The 14,581-nt window shown below is 36.8% G+C and overlaps 1 protein-coding gene across 4 annotated transcripts in view; it reads right to left on the bottom strand.

The window, feature by feature from the left end:
• Window positions 1-14,581, bottom strand: part of ATP8B (ATPase phospholipid transporting 8B) — a 940,482-nt gene that overhangs the window by 155,463 nt on the left and 770,438 nt on the right. For all 4 annotated transcript variants that reach the window (XM_067137969.2, XM_067137971.2, XM_067137970.2 and 1 more), the window contains 3 exons: window positions 14,030-14,139; window positions 5,049-5,240; window positions 1,440-1,611 (listed from right to left, as the gene is read on the bottom strand). In XM_067137969.2, the coding sequence (XP_066994070.1) occupies window positions 1,440-1,611; window positions 5,049-5,240; window positions 14,030-14,139 (474 nt within the window). The remainder of the gene's footprint in view (window positions 1-1,439; window positions 1,612-5,048; window positions 5,241-14,029; window positions 14,140-14,581) is intronic.

The raw sequence follows: 14,581 nt of genomic DNA, 5'->3' as shown, positions 1-14,581 counted from the left end.
TGCAATTCTCCATCTGTTCCCAACCAACCCAAACTAAACCAAACCAAATATCTGCCCCAGACCTTCTCAAACCTGTTTCTTTTTAACCTGTCAGATGTTCTTTGACTTATAAGACAAAGTCCCAAATTCTCCACCTCGCAGACTGAAACTTGATTAAAAGCTCCACAAACTATCCCCAGCATCCCTTCCACAAACAAGCATTCCACCATCACAATCAGATGCTTAAGTCTTCCAAAAGCTTGTTGACCACACACCACGTCACCATAACTCCTTAGGTTGTCAGCGACGATGGGAGAGCAAAAGGATACAGCCAGGGAGTAAGTGGCTGTCGCCCTAATAAAGATACTAGCCCATGGTGTGAAAATAGGGAACCATGGAAATACATATTCAGGGTTACAAATGGTGTGGTTAGAACCCACCATTTCCGGAATGCAAGCTTGCTGCTACACGGCACGTAACCTCAGAGTGAATTCTCCTGCCTCCAGTATTTTGCCTAGTCCTTCTGCAACAGCCAGTAGTGTCACCTTGCATAGGATTCATCTTCCTCTCTTGAGTGTTGAAGATGTAATGATAAAATGTTGCATTTTTATGCATTCTTTCATGTCCTTAATTATGTATGTCACTTTCCTCTCTATACATACTCCTTATCCAACTTCACTCATACACGAAGAGATAGGAACATGAAATTGAACATAGGATGGGATAAACACAGAAAGATCAGTGTGAGAAGAGGGAGCAATATATTAGTAGATGAATAAGCTTGAGTGGAGCTTTTAAAAGAAGGAAAGATCATAATATGAAGATAAAGTTGGAATTCAAAAGGACCAACTGGGGAAATATTAATTTATGGATGGGAAAAAAGGGATTGGAAAAATGCATCAATGGAAATGTTCGATAAATTTCCAAGTTATTTGAAAACATTTAAGAAAAGGCTTGGTAAACAACTGATAGAGAATCTGCTAACTGGGTGAGAGCCCTAAATGCAGATCATTGATAACTGATTGAGGTCGAGGAGACAAGGATAAACACGTGAACATGACAGGACAAGGGATGATCTCTACATCTTCATTTAGATGGGCTCTCTCCAAATCAATTTCATTTCTTCTGCATCCATTAATTCTTGCCTCCTGACGAACTTGTCTACTTCCCAGCTTCATCAAGAGGTTGGGTGTCAGCATTCACTCAAGGCCATCTTAACAGATCTTCAGTTTTGATGCAAGAAGTGTATGATAAAAATAAGCTGAATAAGCATTGGGAAGAGAAAGAATGTAAATAATACAGGTAGTAACAGACTATGATCATCATACTGTAGAATAAATACAGAAGGAGAGAAAGATCCCAACGGGTCAATATATGTATTGGAGAGGAACGAACATGTGTTAAATCAAGTAAATTATACACACACAATATACATTCTTGAAAACACATTCATAGCTCACCTAGTAATGTCATATCTTTCTCAATCTCTTCATATATTACATCCAGTTTCTCATCACGATTTTCTAAGGATAATGCCGCTTCTTGATGGCGGTGTTTCCAGTTATTGAAGAAAACCTCATCCAAGTCACGGACAGCAAGGCACAATGTACGCAGGCCTTCACCTGCAAATTTCTGCACAAAATAGTTATGTCTTGCACTACTGTCAAACTAAATCATTCACTTGAAGATGATCTGCATATGATCCTAAAAAACATGTAAAGAGAATGGGAGAACGATCTAGCTGAGAGGCAAAGATGCCATAAATATCTGAAAGAAATCTGGTCAGTAATAAAATGGATTTAATAATGTGTAAAATTATGGTATACACCAATTATTATGTATTCATTCAATACGTAAAAACTTAATATGTAATAATATCATAGAATATCCAAGAAATATTCATATATCAAGGACCTATTTGACAAGCCTTAAAAAGAAAGAAAGTCTCTTGTCTACAATTTGCTTTATGTTGCACTGACACAGATAGGTCTTATGTCAATGCTGGGATAGGAAAAGGCTAGGAGTGGGAAGGAAGCATCCATGACCTTAATTAAGGTGCAGCCCCAGCATTTGCCTGACGTGAAAATGGGAAGGAACAGAAAACCATCTTCAGGGTTGCCAACAGTGGGGGTCAAACTCACTATCTCTGGAATGCAAGCTGACGGCTACGTGACCCAAACCACGCAGCCACTCATTCGGTGAAAGAAAGAAAGAAAGGTTGGTTAACAATAGACGGACTTTGTTAAGACAAGCATAAGGCATTATGACATGGCTTCTGATACAATGGTGGTGGTGGTGGTGGTGATTGTTGTTTTAAGAGGAAGTACAACTAGGTAACCATCCTCCTGGTACAATGGGATGTATGACAAGTTGCAGGGAGTTCAAGGGTAAAACGGAGAGGAAACACATTTGTCCTGACCTGGGTGCATCTACATCACAGGAAATAATAATAACAAAGATATCCCAAACTGACAATATTCCATAGTTATATTTTATTTTGCATAAATACACAAAACACTAAACTTCAAAGGATTAACATGGCCTTTCCCCCTTATAAAATAACTAGCTATTGAACCCATCATTGACAGGTTAAGTTTTTTTAAACACAATTGCAGCAGTGGAGATACGTGACAGTTGAAGAGGGAAGAAAGCAGATCTCAATTAATAACAGGCATTGTAATGTAAGGGCCTGGGCACACAGAATGCAGGCTGTGATCATGTTATATGAACTCTGCCCACAGCAGGCTGGACACCAAAGAGTGTTTCATATTATTTGCATCATCTCTGTCAAGCACACACCAGTGTGGGTGACGATCTTATCCAGGATGCAACCGACAGCAATTAGTTGAGTTTCAAGTCTGTTGCCCACGTTGTGTATTGTGTTCTTTCTTGAAATGGACACGGAAGTTCTGATTAAAGAGATGAAAAAATACCCATTTTTATATGACTGAGGACATGTTGACTATAAAAATTGTAACAAGAAGATAGAAGAGTGAGGGAGATAGAATGTACATTGAACTCGGCAAGTGTAACGAAGATTTTAATTTATTACATTTTAAATTTTCACAACTATTTATTTCATTACCATTCTATGTAACTGTTCTACTAAATAATTACTGATAAAGCAATTATTACAACTATAAGTATATTTTAATTTAGACTGGATAGGATTACTAGAAGTGCAATGCTTTGTCAGGTTGTCAAAAAGGAGACACTTTGCCTTCCTAGCTGCCCGCATGCCCTAACATGCCACAATGTGTGTGATATCTCCAGATTGAAGCTCTCTGTGGGTTTTCACAACGTCCTGCCCATAACCACAGCCTGGATTCTGTGTTGATCAGTTTTATGGAATTACAACATACTGTAGACTACCACATTTAGTTTTCTTCTGGCTCAGGATATTAGGACATGCCAAAGTCATGGAAGTCTCATTTCTACCTCTCTTCACAACCCCCTTGTCTTGTATTATTTTCTTCATGTTTTCCTTCTCATTACAATAGTAATCTTAATTATATTTGACGATCAATTTGGGCTGATGATCACGCTGTTTTGTATCTTAACTCAGGTTATGTTGAATGGAGAATCCCGCCTTCCAATACTTATTTGTTTTTCATTGCTATTGTATGAAGGTATATAACATAATCCAGCTTAAAATCTAATTACAATATTAAAAAGTACATGTTTCATTACTAATATGGAACATCTTCAGCTAAAAAGATACAAAAATTGGCATAAACAAATAAAAACACTTATGATAATGATGATGATGATGATGATGATGATGATGATGATGATGATGATGATGATGATGATGATAAGACAAAATGTTCCTTCATGTTGGATACAAACCTCAACAAGTCAATGTTCGAGTTTGAGATAAAATCTGAAGTAAGGGATCTTCTTTTTTCAAAAGATGGAGCAGTATGTACTTTTAGTATCTCGAAGATAGACTTGAAATATAAAATGTTAAAATACGAAGATTGGGGGAAACTCCAAATATATCTTGAAGTATTTGTGACATGGAATATTGATTGTGCACCGAAGCCACCCAAATCTTCAAGATGATTCATGGAGGTATTCAACATGTAAATGCACCTTAATTAAGACCACGGACACTTTCTTCCCACTCCTAGCCCTTTCCCATCCCATCGTCGCCATAAGAACTATCTGTGTCGATGTGACATAAAGCAAATTATAAAAATAAAAATTTTAAAAAAAACATTAGCTGGGCAGCCGAATTCTCCCTGGACTAGCTTTCCAGGATATGACAGACCTTTCCCTCGTGACTGATGAAGCTATTCAGTAGATTCATCAACTGGATTTAGAGATGTAATTCTATTGCAAACTTGAGATTTGTAAATTTGTATATATGTAATTACTGTTGTAATAATATACTCAAACTCCACTTAATAATATATGCTAAATAACTAACTAATCATCATCATTATTATTTTACAGTTCCATTTTCCCGGGTACTAACTAACTAAATAAATAAATAAACAAGGTTTAACTCCAAGCATACATGATGCAAGTAGGACAATATACAGTAAACAAGGAAATGTTCATCCCTGTGCAACGCGCAGATCTCTAGCAAGGTCATCTGATGAACTCAGACTGCACCGTCTGGGAGTTAGGACCAAATAATGTGAAGATTCTTACGGCATTTCCTCGGATATCAGCTGCTGCATATCAACTAACATTTCTACCCTGTTAGAACCTCCAGTAGACCTTAAAAATTATACTTTTGGGACGCCAACCCATGGAACACTCATCTGCAATTTAGTCCGCCTCAAGTTGCCTGATGGTTTCTTTGAGTCATAGTCTGCACTATTGTGGCTTCAGTGTGTTACCAAGTATATGCCTTTGAAAGTATAATACCAGTGTAATGCTGATACAAAATGTGTATACCGCCTGTACACTGCGTTAATCACTGCACATGTATGCAGCCGAGAGCCCAGAGGTTTGTTAATTATGTCTACAATACATATAATGAATACTTTGTTCATCCAATGAGAAGGAACCGCACCCAATTCGATGTGGAATAATTTCTAATACATTTAAATACTTACATTCAAATGTTCCTGAGTTTTTGACTTGATTTCTGAACTTCCAGGTTTCAGCCTTTCATAAATAACATTATCAGCTCCTTTACAGTACAGTCTTAACTGGCCATTTTTTCTAAGAATCACAGACATTCGTTTCCTTACATTGTTGAAGTCTAGAATACATAAGAGTTCGTAAACTTCTCTTGATCCCATTACCTGCAGAACACAAATGTAATTTCTTACTATTCAAGAACACATATACAGAATTATCAGGAATGAACCAATTTAAATACAAACTGCATAACAAACTATGGCTATTTCACTCTGTCTTGAGGTCAACACTGTAATGGAATATGGAGGAACATATCTGAAGTGAGGGAATTGATACAGATGTTTTAATATGATATATTTTCCTTAATGTGTAGTCTGGCTATAAACACTATTATATATTATAACAGTATATGGAGCACAGACTGGAAAAGAGAAGTACAATTTTTAGGTATGAAAGAACATACACTCATCAAGAAGAGTCAAGTATATTTGCAGTTTACTTAACAATGTCCAACATTTATGTTTTATTTATAGTTAGATCTCTCTACAGGATGACAACGCTCGTCCACATCATGCAGCAGCTATGAATAGATGCCTGGAGGAACGTGGGATCTACAGAATTAACTACCCAGCATCTTCTCCAAACATGAACTGCATTGAGCATGTGTGGACCTTTCTTAACCCATTGAACACTTTCATATTTGTAATCTATTAACTGCAGTATGATGTTTAAATCATGACTACCCTGCCTTCTCCACAGCTAGGTGCATTCGACTCATGACTGGTAAACAAATCCAGTACACTTAGAGTTGAGGTGACATCCAAGCAAACTTGTCAGTGTGCCTCACTTCTATGCAATATGCAATACAATTCTTTGTCATATGCTGTCTATACAGCAGATCACATCAAAATCATCACTTCGATGCAACAGAACACGAGACAACTTGAAGTTGCCAACATTGTTCACATGAATCTAAATCTTGTCTCCAGTCCCCAAGACACCCCATTCAATAGCAGATCAACACTACACGGGCCGATCACGCAAAACAACAGGAGCTTAAGACCGGTATATGTGCACATCTGCACGTAGACATCCTACACAGGCACAGCTACTACTCTGCACCACGAGCTTCAAGATGCCACAGGTGATACTGTAAGTACTCAAATTGCATGCAGTAGACTCCATGATGGAGGAATGTATTCGAAAAGACCCATCATGACTCCTTCACTTCAATGACATTACACGGTGGCTCACATTCGATGGGCTAGAGTACATCAGACTTGGACACAGGATCAATGGTCCAGAAAAATGTTCACTGATGAAGTGCGGAATTGATTTACACCCTCAAGATAACTCTTTGCAGACATGGAGGGTGAGATGGGAACATTACAATGAATCATTCTTCGTAGAATGTTACCAACAGCTAGGAGGTTCAGCACTATTCTGGGCAAGTATCATGTTTGGCCACCATACACTATTGGTTCATATTCAAGGAAACATGACAACCTGTAGTGTACAAACACGACATTCTCCAACCCTTAGTAAGTGGTTTTGCATTGACTGTATGAGATGGGTTTACTCTACAGGACGATAACACTCATCCACATCATGCAGCAGCTATGAGTAGATGCCTGGAGGAATGTGGGATCTGCAGAATTAACTGCCCAGCATCTTCTCCAGACATGAATTGTATAGAGCATGGGTGGACCTTTCTTAACACGCTGAACACTCACATTATTTGTAACATGTTAACTCCAGTATACTGAACATTTAACCCATATTTTGAGGCTTTATAACTTCAACTCTCTTTGAGCTAAGTTCATTCTTTTTGTATCTGAAACTATAATTATCTGCATCAAAATTGAACCCATTTGGTTGTTTTATTTTTTGATACTGAAATATGAAAGGTGGCCAATATATCATGTTTTTGAGCTTTTTATTTTTCATTCATTTCAAACATGTATGCAATTATTATTTTTAACAATGACATCTAACATTGTTACATTAGTATTTATATCCTATCTAAAATAAAAAATGACTGGGCAAGTTGGCCGTGCAGTTAGGAGTGTGCAGCTGTGAGCTCGCATCCGGGAGTAGTGGGTTCGAACCCCACTGTCAGCAGCCCCGAAGATGGTTTTCCATGGTTTCCCATTTTACACCAGACAAATGCTGGGGCTGTACCTTAATTAAGGCCATGGCGCCTTCCTTCCTATTCCTAGGTCTTTCCTGTCCCATCGTCGCCATAAGACCTGTCTGTGTTGGTGCAACGTAAAGCAAATAGAAAAAAAAATGTAATTAGTATAGTCAATCCTTTTTCTACAGTCCCAATTAAGAACGTTTTGAATTTGTACAATGAAGACTCTGTGACGCCATTATAGGAATGAGAGGGAAAACAAAATGCGCTGAACACATATTTGCTACTCTTGAAAACAACTGTTCATATTCTATCCATCAAGGGTCAGTGGCCCCCTCCATCAGCAGTATACAGAACTGTAATGCTTTCATTCATCTTTACCAGAAGGGACACGGATGTATTTCCAGCTTGTGATGATTTATTACTTTATTAGTTAAGAAAACCAAGTCCAAACGTTGCTCAGGCACTGTGTTCAGTGTGTTAAAAGAGCAATTTCGAACTGTCAACATCCATCACTAATGATTCAGGCCCTAAAAGGTGCTGCTATCGACGAGTAGGCAGTAGCGGCTTTTTAAGTGCATCAGGTACAGCCCAGCTACACTAATATCTCTCAAAACAATTGTCTATCATTTTCTGCGTCTCCATATTTTCGCTTTAACACCTATTTGTTTTTAAAAAAATGAAGGGTGTGCCTATATGTTGCATGCCTGCCAACTTTTGAAAAAGGCTATCAGTAAAACTCAGGTGCGACAAAAATCTAACGATTTTTGACATACCCCTGCTTAATGAAAATAATAATACTTCTGGGCTACGAAGTACAATAATTCATGCTTTAAACAGAATACTTCAATGAAATCATAACTACTTACATCACAGGCCAATGATTTGTAATGTATACAGTATAACAATCATGAAGAAATCCATGTTAAACAGCAGCAGGCATGGTGAATATTGGTTTGGAGCATACATAACAGGACTTCCTTGATAAATTAAGTAGATATGCAATAATTGAAAAAGGCTTTACACAATAAAACATGCTAGTTCAACTTTAAAGTCATAGTTGTAGTCTTTTTAGCTTCCTGCAAAATGTGTTGAGAAAATGTTTTGTCAAAACAGGGACCAGAACTCCTGGTCTTCAAAATAGAAATAGACTCCAGAGATTGATTGGACATGGATGATCTGAACTCTGTTCTATTTTTCTTCACAAGGCTGAAAACACGTTCACATTCTGCATTGCTATGGGGTATGGTGAGAATAAAGAGCATTACTCTAGAAATTTGGTTATACTTAAGAAGTCCATTGGCTCAACGAATTCTTGACATTTGTGCCCAACTGGAATCACTTACAGCATCTTGATTTGCAGCCAAAGTGTCATCCACCTGAAGAGCTGTGAATGCCTCTGAAGCTCATTCACCACCTCATCTGTAGTTTCATTCTCTTCCTTGCATAACATGATAGGAAACTTTCCCAAGAAAAAAGAATGGGAGAGTACTGTGCATCTTCAATTCTGTCTAACCTAGCAACTTGAACATGCTTGAACACATCATCCTTGAGTGGAAACTTGTTGATGATGTAGTCACAGGCAGTACAAAAGTAGTTTCCCATTGATGAAAACAAAAAGGATTTATCTGTAACCTGGAGATCATTCACTGTGTTCTGAGTCTGAATGCCAATAACTAACTCATCATCACTTCTTTGATTTTGAACCAAGTTGTACTCAACTTCAAGCAATGAGGAGCTTTTGACAATTTTGGGATTGATAAACTTGGTGAACAACTGCTTTAGCAAATCCATTAGAAGTTCTAATAAAAAGTGAACTTGTGGAAAAAAAGTCTGAAGGGCAACACTGAACTTGTCAACTAGTGGCTTTACGTCGCACCTACACTGATAGGTCTTATGGCGACAATGGGACAGGGAAGGGCTAGGAGTGGGAAGGAAGCAGCCGTGGCCTTCATTAAGGTACAGCCCCAGCATTTGCCTGGTGTGAAAATGGGAAACCATGGAAAACCATTTTCAGGGCTGCCGACAGTGGGGTTTGAACCTACTATCTCCCGAATACTGGATACTGGCCGCACTTAAGCGACTGCAGCTATCGAGCTCGGTGACTGAACTTGTCAAATACAAGAATAGTCACATTAAGGAAAGTGCAAAAGGCCTTGTTCAAGTTTGAGGACAGGAACATACACAATTTTTCCTCACGTGTTGTAGCAGAAGTCTTACTTTTTAGGATGGGTTTGTCATATTTCGAAGAATATGCTATTCTTTTAGGGGCATGTGAAATAGCAGAATCAAAAATTCTCTTCTTCTGATACTCTTTGGACCCACTTTGTTCAACTCCAGGTATTCTGAAAGATATCAAGCTTGTGGAGATGTTTTGGGTACATAATATTACTTCCTCCTTGAAGATAACATTTGTTTGTTTTAATGTTGTCAATCTTATGTTAATTTTAAGGACACTTCCTCTAAAGCATTACTTTGTCAATTTATATATTTTTCATCTAAACAGTGTTATGTGGCTGAAGATGTTGATAATATACGAAACATGTACCACTTTTAACCATTAAAAATTGCCTTAAGCAATCATTGTATCGACTAGGTGGAAAATAAATAAGTACTTAATTGTGAATTCAAATCTTACTCGTTCCGAGACCATACAGACAACCAGTTCATACCACAAAAATCGAGAACGTAATTGAATACATATAATTTTGCCTAATTCAACTGTTTTTTCCTCTAAACTTCATATCTTTTTATTCTCTTTTCATTACAGATTCTTCACCATATATCCTGCAATAGTTAATCTATATTCAAAACTACAGCCAATAACAAGTAAGAATATTCCCATTTAACTATCAGTCTATGAGTTAATAACTACCCCAGTTAGCAAAGATCTATACGGCAACATTCAATTATGAACTCTTTATCACTCCTTCAACAAAATTACGGAGACCGCGAACCCACTTCGTAAAAAACGAGATTAATAGATTAATGGATCCAACTTTATCATCTACACAGCGCCATACTACAGTTTAATATTATATAAACTTTATTGCGCACAAGTTGTGCAGTATTAGGATAATTAATCAATACAGAGGTCTATGATTGATTTCACATGATTTTTACACGACAGTATGTGATATCGGTCACAATGTTTATCACAGAGTTCACATATGCACATCGAGTCCGGGTCGTGGTATGTCTTCGACCTACAGTTTAATATTACAAGTTTTCAACAAGAAAGTTTCAGTGTCATCTTAAGTGGCTACTAAGGTACATTAACCTTCTCTTCAACATGTAAATCAAGTTGCTTTCAGCCGAATTTCACTCGAACTTTGATACGGCAACTTTAGCCATAGACCTTCTTGTTATTATGTGGTTAAGGCCTAGTTTATCTATTTTATAAAATATTTTAAAATTACTAATGTAATATACCAACTTCAACCTTTTCTTCGCAAACATTTTAAATGAAGTTTCAATTATAAATTATTATTTAAGAACTCATAACAATTTCTCACATTGTATAATACTAATTTCCAATCTTATATTCTCATTTTTATATTTTTTATCATGACAATCAGGACCCTGATTTTTATCTTTGAAGTATGAGTGTAAAAAGGCTGATGATGCCCTTATAAATTAGAAGTAACAGACATGAAAGTAGCAAGAATGATTGCTGGTACAAACAGGTGGAAACAATGGCAGGAAGGTACTCAGAGTGAGAGATAAAGACTTAGTTAGGAATTAACTCAATGGCTGAAGCTGTATGCATAAACCGGCTTCAGTGAGTGGGTCATGTGAGGTGAATGGAGGAGGATATGTTACCAAGGAGAAGAATGGATTCTATTATGGAGGGTAAGAGAAGTAGGCAGAGACCAAGACGACATTGGTTGGACTCAATTTCTAATGATTTACAGATAAGAGTTATAGAAATAAATGATGCCACAGAACTAGTTACAAATAGAGGATTGTGGCAGCATTTAGTAAATTCACAGAGGTTTGCAGACTGAATGCTGAAAGACATATCAGTCTATAATGAAGATGTACATATGTTCTATTTTTGAAAAGAACACCCTTTAAAAAAAAAATATTTTTTGAAGCTTTCTAATATTTCTAAAGATAAAATACCTCATTGGAAAGAGGAAATATGATTAACATAATTAGAAGTACATGGTAGTGATCAAAATAAAAAATCTTTCAATTTAAACCTGAATATAGTCACACACAAAAGTCCAATATCCTCATACCAAGCACAATTAAAATGAGCAGTGTGTAAAGTGTAGGGAATACAAAACCTTATGAATAATTCTGTTCCTCGATTTTAATGGGCTTAAACTGAGCTGTATTATTACAAGCCGCTGTATGCATGCATAAATGTATGTATGTGTGTATGTATCTTCTTATGAGAAGATCATTTATTGATTTATTCTAGTGTGTATCATCTGATCTCTGTCTTTTGTCGGTGGGACACGTGTGTCTTGACCGTGACAAGCGAGGTTTTATTTGTTTTACTTGTGTAGCTATTTTTATCGCTTGCGAGGGGACAGAGCTACCCAGCACAAATGAAAATAATAAAACCATGCACCCCGAACAGCAACTCTCACCTGATAAATGTAAATGAATAATGTGGTGGAACATTCTATCATCGGAAGAAGTTAACAATGCTATCTCCAGTAAATATGAGTGCATGTGTCAATGTGAAATTAGATCACGTAAGTGGTAATGAAGTCATGTCTCAAACACAACATTTAGAAGATAATATGTAGCTAATTTTATGACAATTTATGAGTGCATTTAGTGTTAAATAAATCAAACGATAATATAAGAATTCAGTACCTGAACTGAACATGTATTTCTGGTAATCGGTGGAATGTGCTCTACTTAGCCAAGGGTAGTGCAAGCACTCATTCTCACTCTGATTTTGACCGTTGCAGTGAACTCACTCTAATTTTGATCTGTTGATAAACTTAACCATAATAAGTATTTTATTTGATCCTGTATTAACTTGTCTAAATCTTTTAAAGGAATTATTTAAAATAGTTTAAATTGGGTCCACCTCGTCAATACACTTTTAATGATTGAAAATTATTTATTCTATCATACATGTTTCAGGAACAATCTAATCTGAATCTAATATGGTAATATATTTCATTTTCGAGTAATATTTCGGTAATATTTCGAGCTTATATTCATGCCTTGTGGTGATCGAACTCTGTGTCATCGAGATGTTAATTCAGATATCAGGTAATCATTCAATTTTGGAGTGCTTTTGTAAAAGTGTATGACAATGAATGTTAGATTGGATCTTCAACATCAATGTGAACAAATTAATGTTTATTTCATAAGTGTGATACTTTGCGTTATTTCTGACCACATGTTTTCTGTGAGATATTTTAATGGATTACAGTAATTGATATTGTGAGTGTTTTTGAGTGGACTTCTTGGATTAACTGATTATTTAATGTGTGTTATGGAAGTAGCAAGAATGATTGCTGGTACAAACAGGTGGGAACAATGACAGGAAGGTACTCAGAATGAGGAGATAAAGGCTAATTTAGGAGTGAACTCAATGGATGAAGTTGTACGCATAAGGTGTCTCTTGCTTGCCGCTGACATACGGGGACAGTATGTATGTATGTATGTATGTATGTATGTATGTATGTATGTATGTATGTATGTATGTATGTATGTATGTATGTATGTATGTATGTCTACCCCTTAGTTCCGTTTCCTGGTTCGAGGTTGGAGATGTTGTATTATTACCATTATGCAGCATATATCAAAGGAAAATAATTATTTTATTTTACCATGGTTATACTTGTCTACAGTAAGTGGTTAAGAAGTAAATGGATTAGTGTTGTGTTCGGATAATGGGTACAACAGGAAGTATGGGCAGCAGAATGGATGGAGTGAAAAGGCAATAGCTGCTTTCTAGACACTGCAGAAAACTGTAGTGTAGCAACCATGAAGGATTCATTTACAGTACCATATTATTTTATTATAAATTTATGTGTATGGAGTATCCTTCCTCTTCACCAATATACAGTCCGGCTCCATGGCTAAATGGTTAGCATGCTGGCCTCTGATCACAGGGGTCCCGGGTTCGATTTCCGGGAGGGGCGGAAATTTTAACCGTACTTGGTTAATTCCTCTGGCAAGGGGACTGGGTGTATGTGTCGTCTTCATCATCATTTCATCCTCATCACGACACGCAGGTCGCCGGTCGCCAGTCGCCTACAGGCATCACATCAAAAGACCTGCACCTGGCGAGCCAAAGTCCTTGGATACATCCCGGCACTAAAAGCCATACGCCATTTCAGTTTTTACCAACATACACAGGTAACGTTGTCCAACAAACAAGGAGCATGGTTAATGTTCTGTTTTGATCAGTGAGAATCATTGCTCATTCACTGACAGAACAAGTCTGCTAGTGCCAACATAACACACTATGGGAAAACATTATAGTGACCGAGGGTAGCACTCTAAGTAAGGAAGCCAGATGACTAAGATCACATAGAACTTGAGGTGCTTTTAGTGAGAGGTTCTGCCTCGTCCTGTCTACAGTCTGAATTACATTTCTGGCCCAACTAAAAAGGCTCACAAATATTATCATTTTGTATCAGATGACAACTTGTAACAGGCTCTATTGCTAGCCTTAAGACTTCAACTGCAGAAGTATCAACCATTTGTTGAATGCTCTATTTGTCTTTAACTCCAAAAGTAACTAGGTGAAATAAGGAAATATATCTGGAAAGTCCAATGACTTTTCAGACCACTATTAATGTATATCTAGTAATTATAATAAATGATCCATCAACATACCTCTATAGTGATGCTATTTGGACTACGTTCTTTAAAAACAAAACCGAAGTTTCTGGCAGCCGAGACTAATGCTGCCTCATCTGGAGATTGTGCTTGATACTCCAGCTTACCTGTACAAAAATAATCAATGGTATGATTTATAAAGAAGTGTAGCATTAAGCATAAAATTGTGTTTTATATTATCCCAACAATTCCTTGAAATGTCAATGTTTCAGAACTATTAATGCATGTACTTTTCAATGGAAACAACAATTACATTCTACCTCACATCTTGTTAGGATTTAAATAACTGATATACGTCACTACAAGTTGGGTGTTTTATATACAATAACAGGTATGTGCAAAAACCAATATTTCCATTACTGTAGCATGACAAAACAACTTGCTATCTAAAGCTGTAACTTCTACAACCAAGAGAAACAATTTTAAGTGCTAAGTACAATCTGACACAAAAATTATACCAGTGATTCTAAAGGTTGCACAAAACTGAAGTACAATAATAATTATTAAATTAATGTCGTGAGGTCCACCTTTTTCAATACTACATTACTA

This window comes from Anabrus simplex, chromosome 1 (assembly GCF_040414725.1).
Source record: "Anabrus simplex isolate iqAnaSimp1 chromosome 1, ASM4041472v1, whole genome shotgun sequence".
Lineage (NCBI taxonomy): Eukaryota > Metazoa > Arthropoda > Insecta > Orthoptera > Tettigoniidae > Anabrus > Anabrus simplex.
Note: the sequence above shows the minus strand (reverse complement) of the source record. Positions and strands in the feature narration are given on the sequence as shown.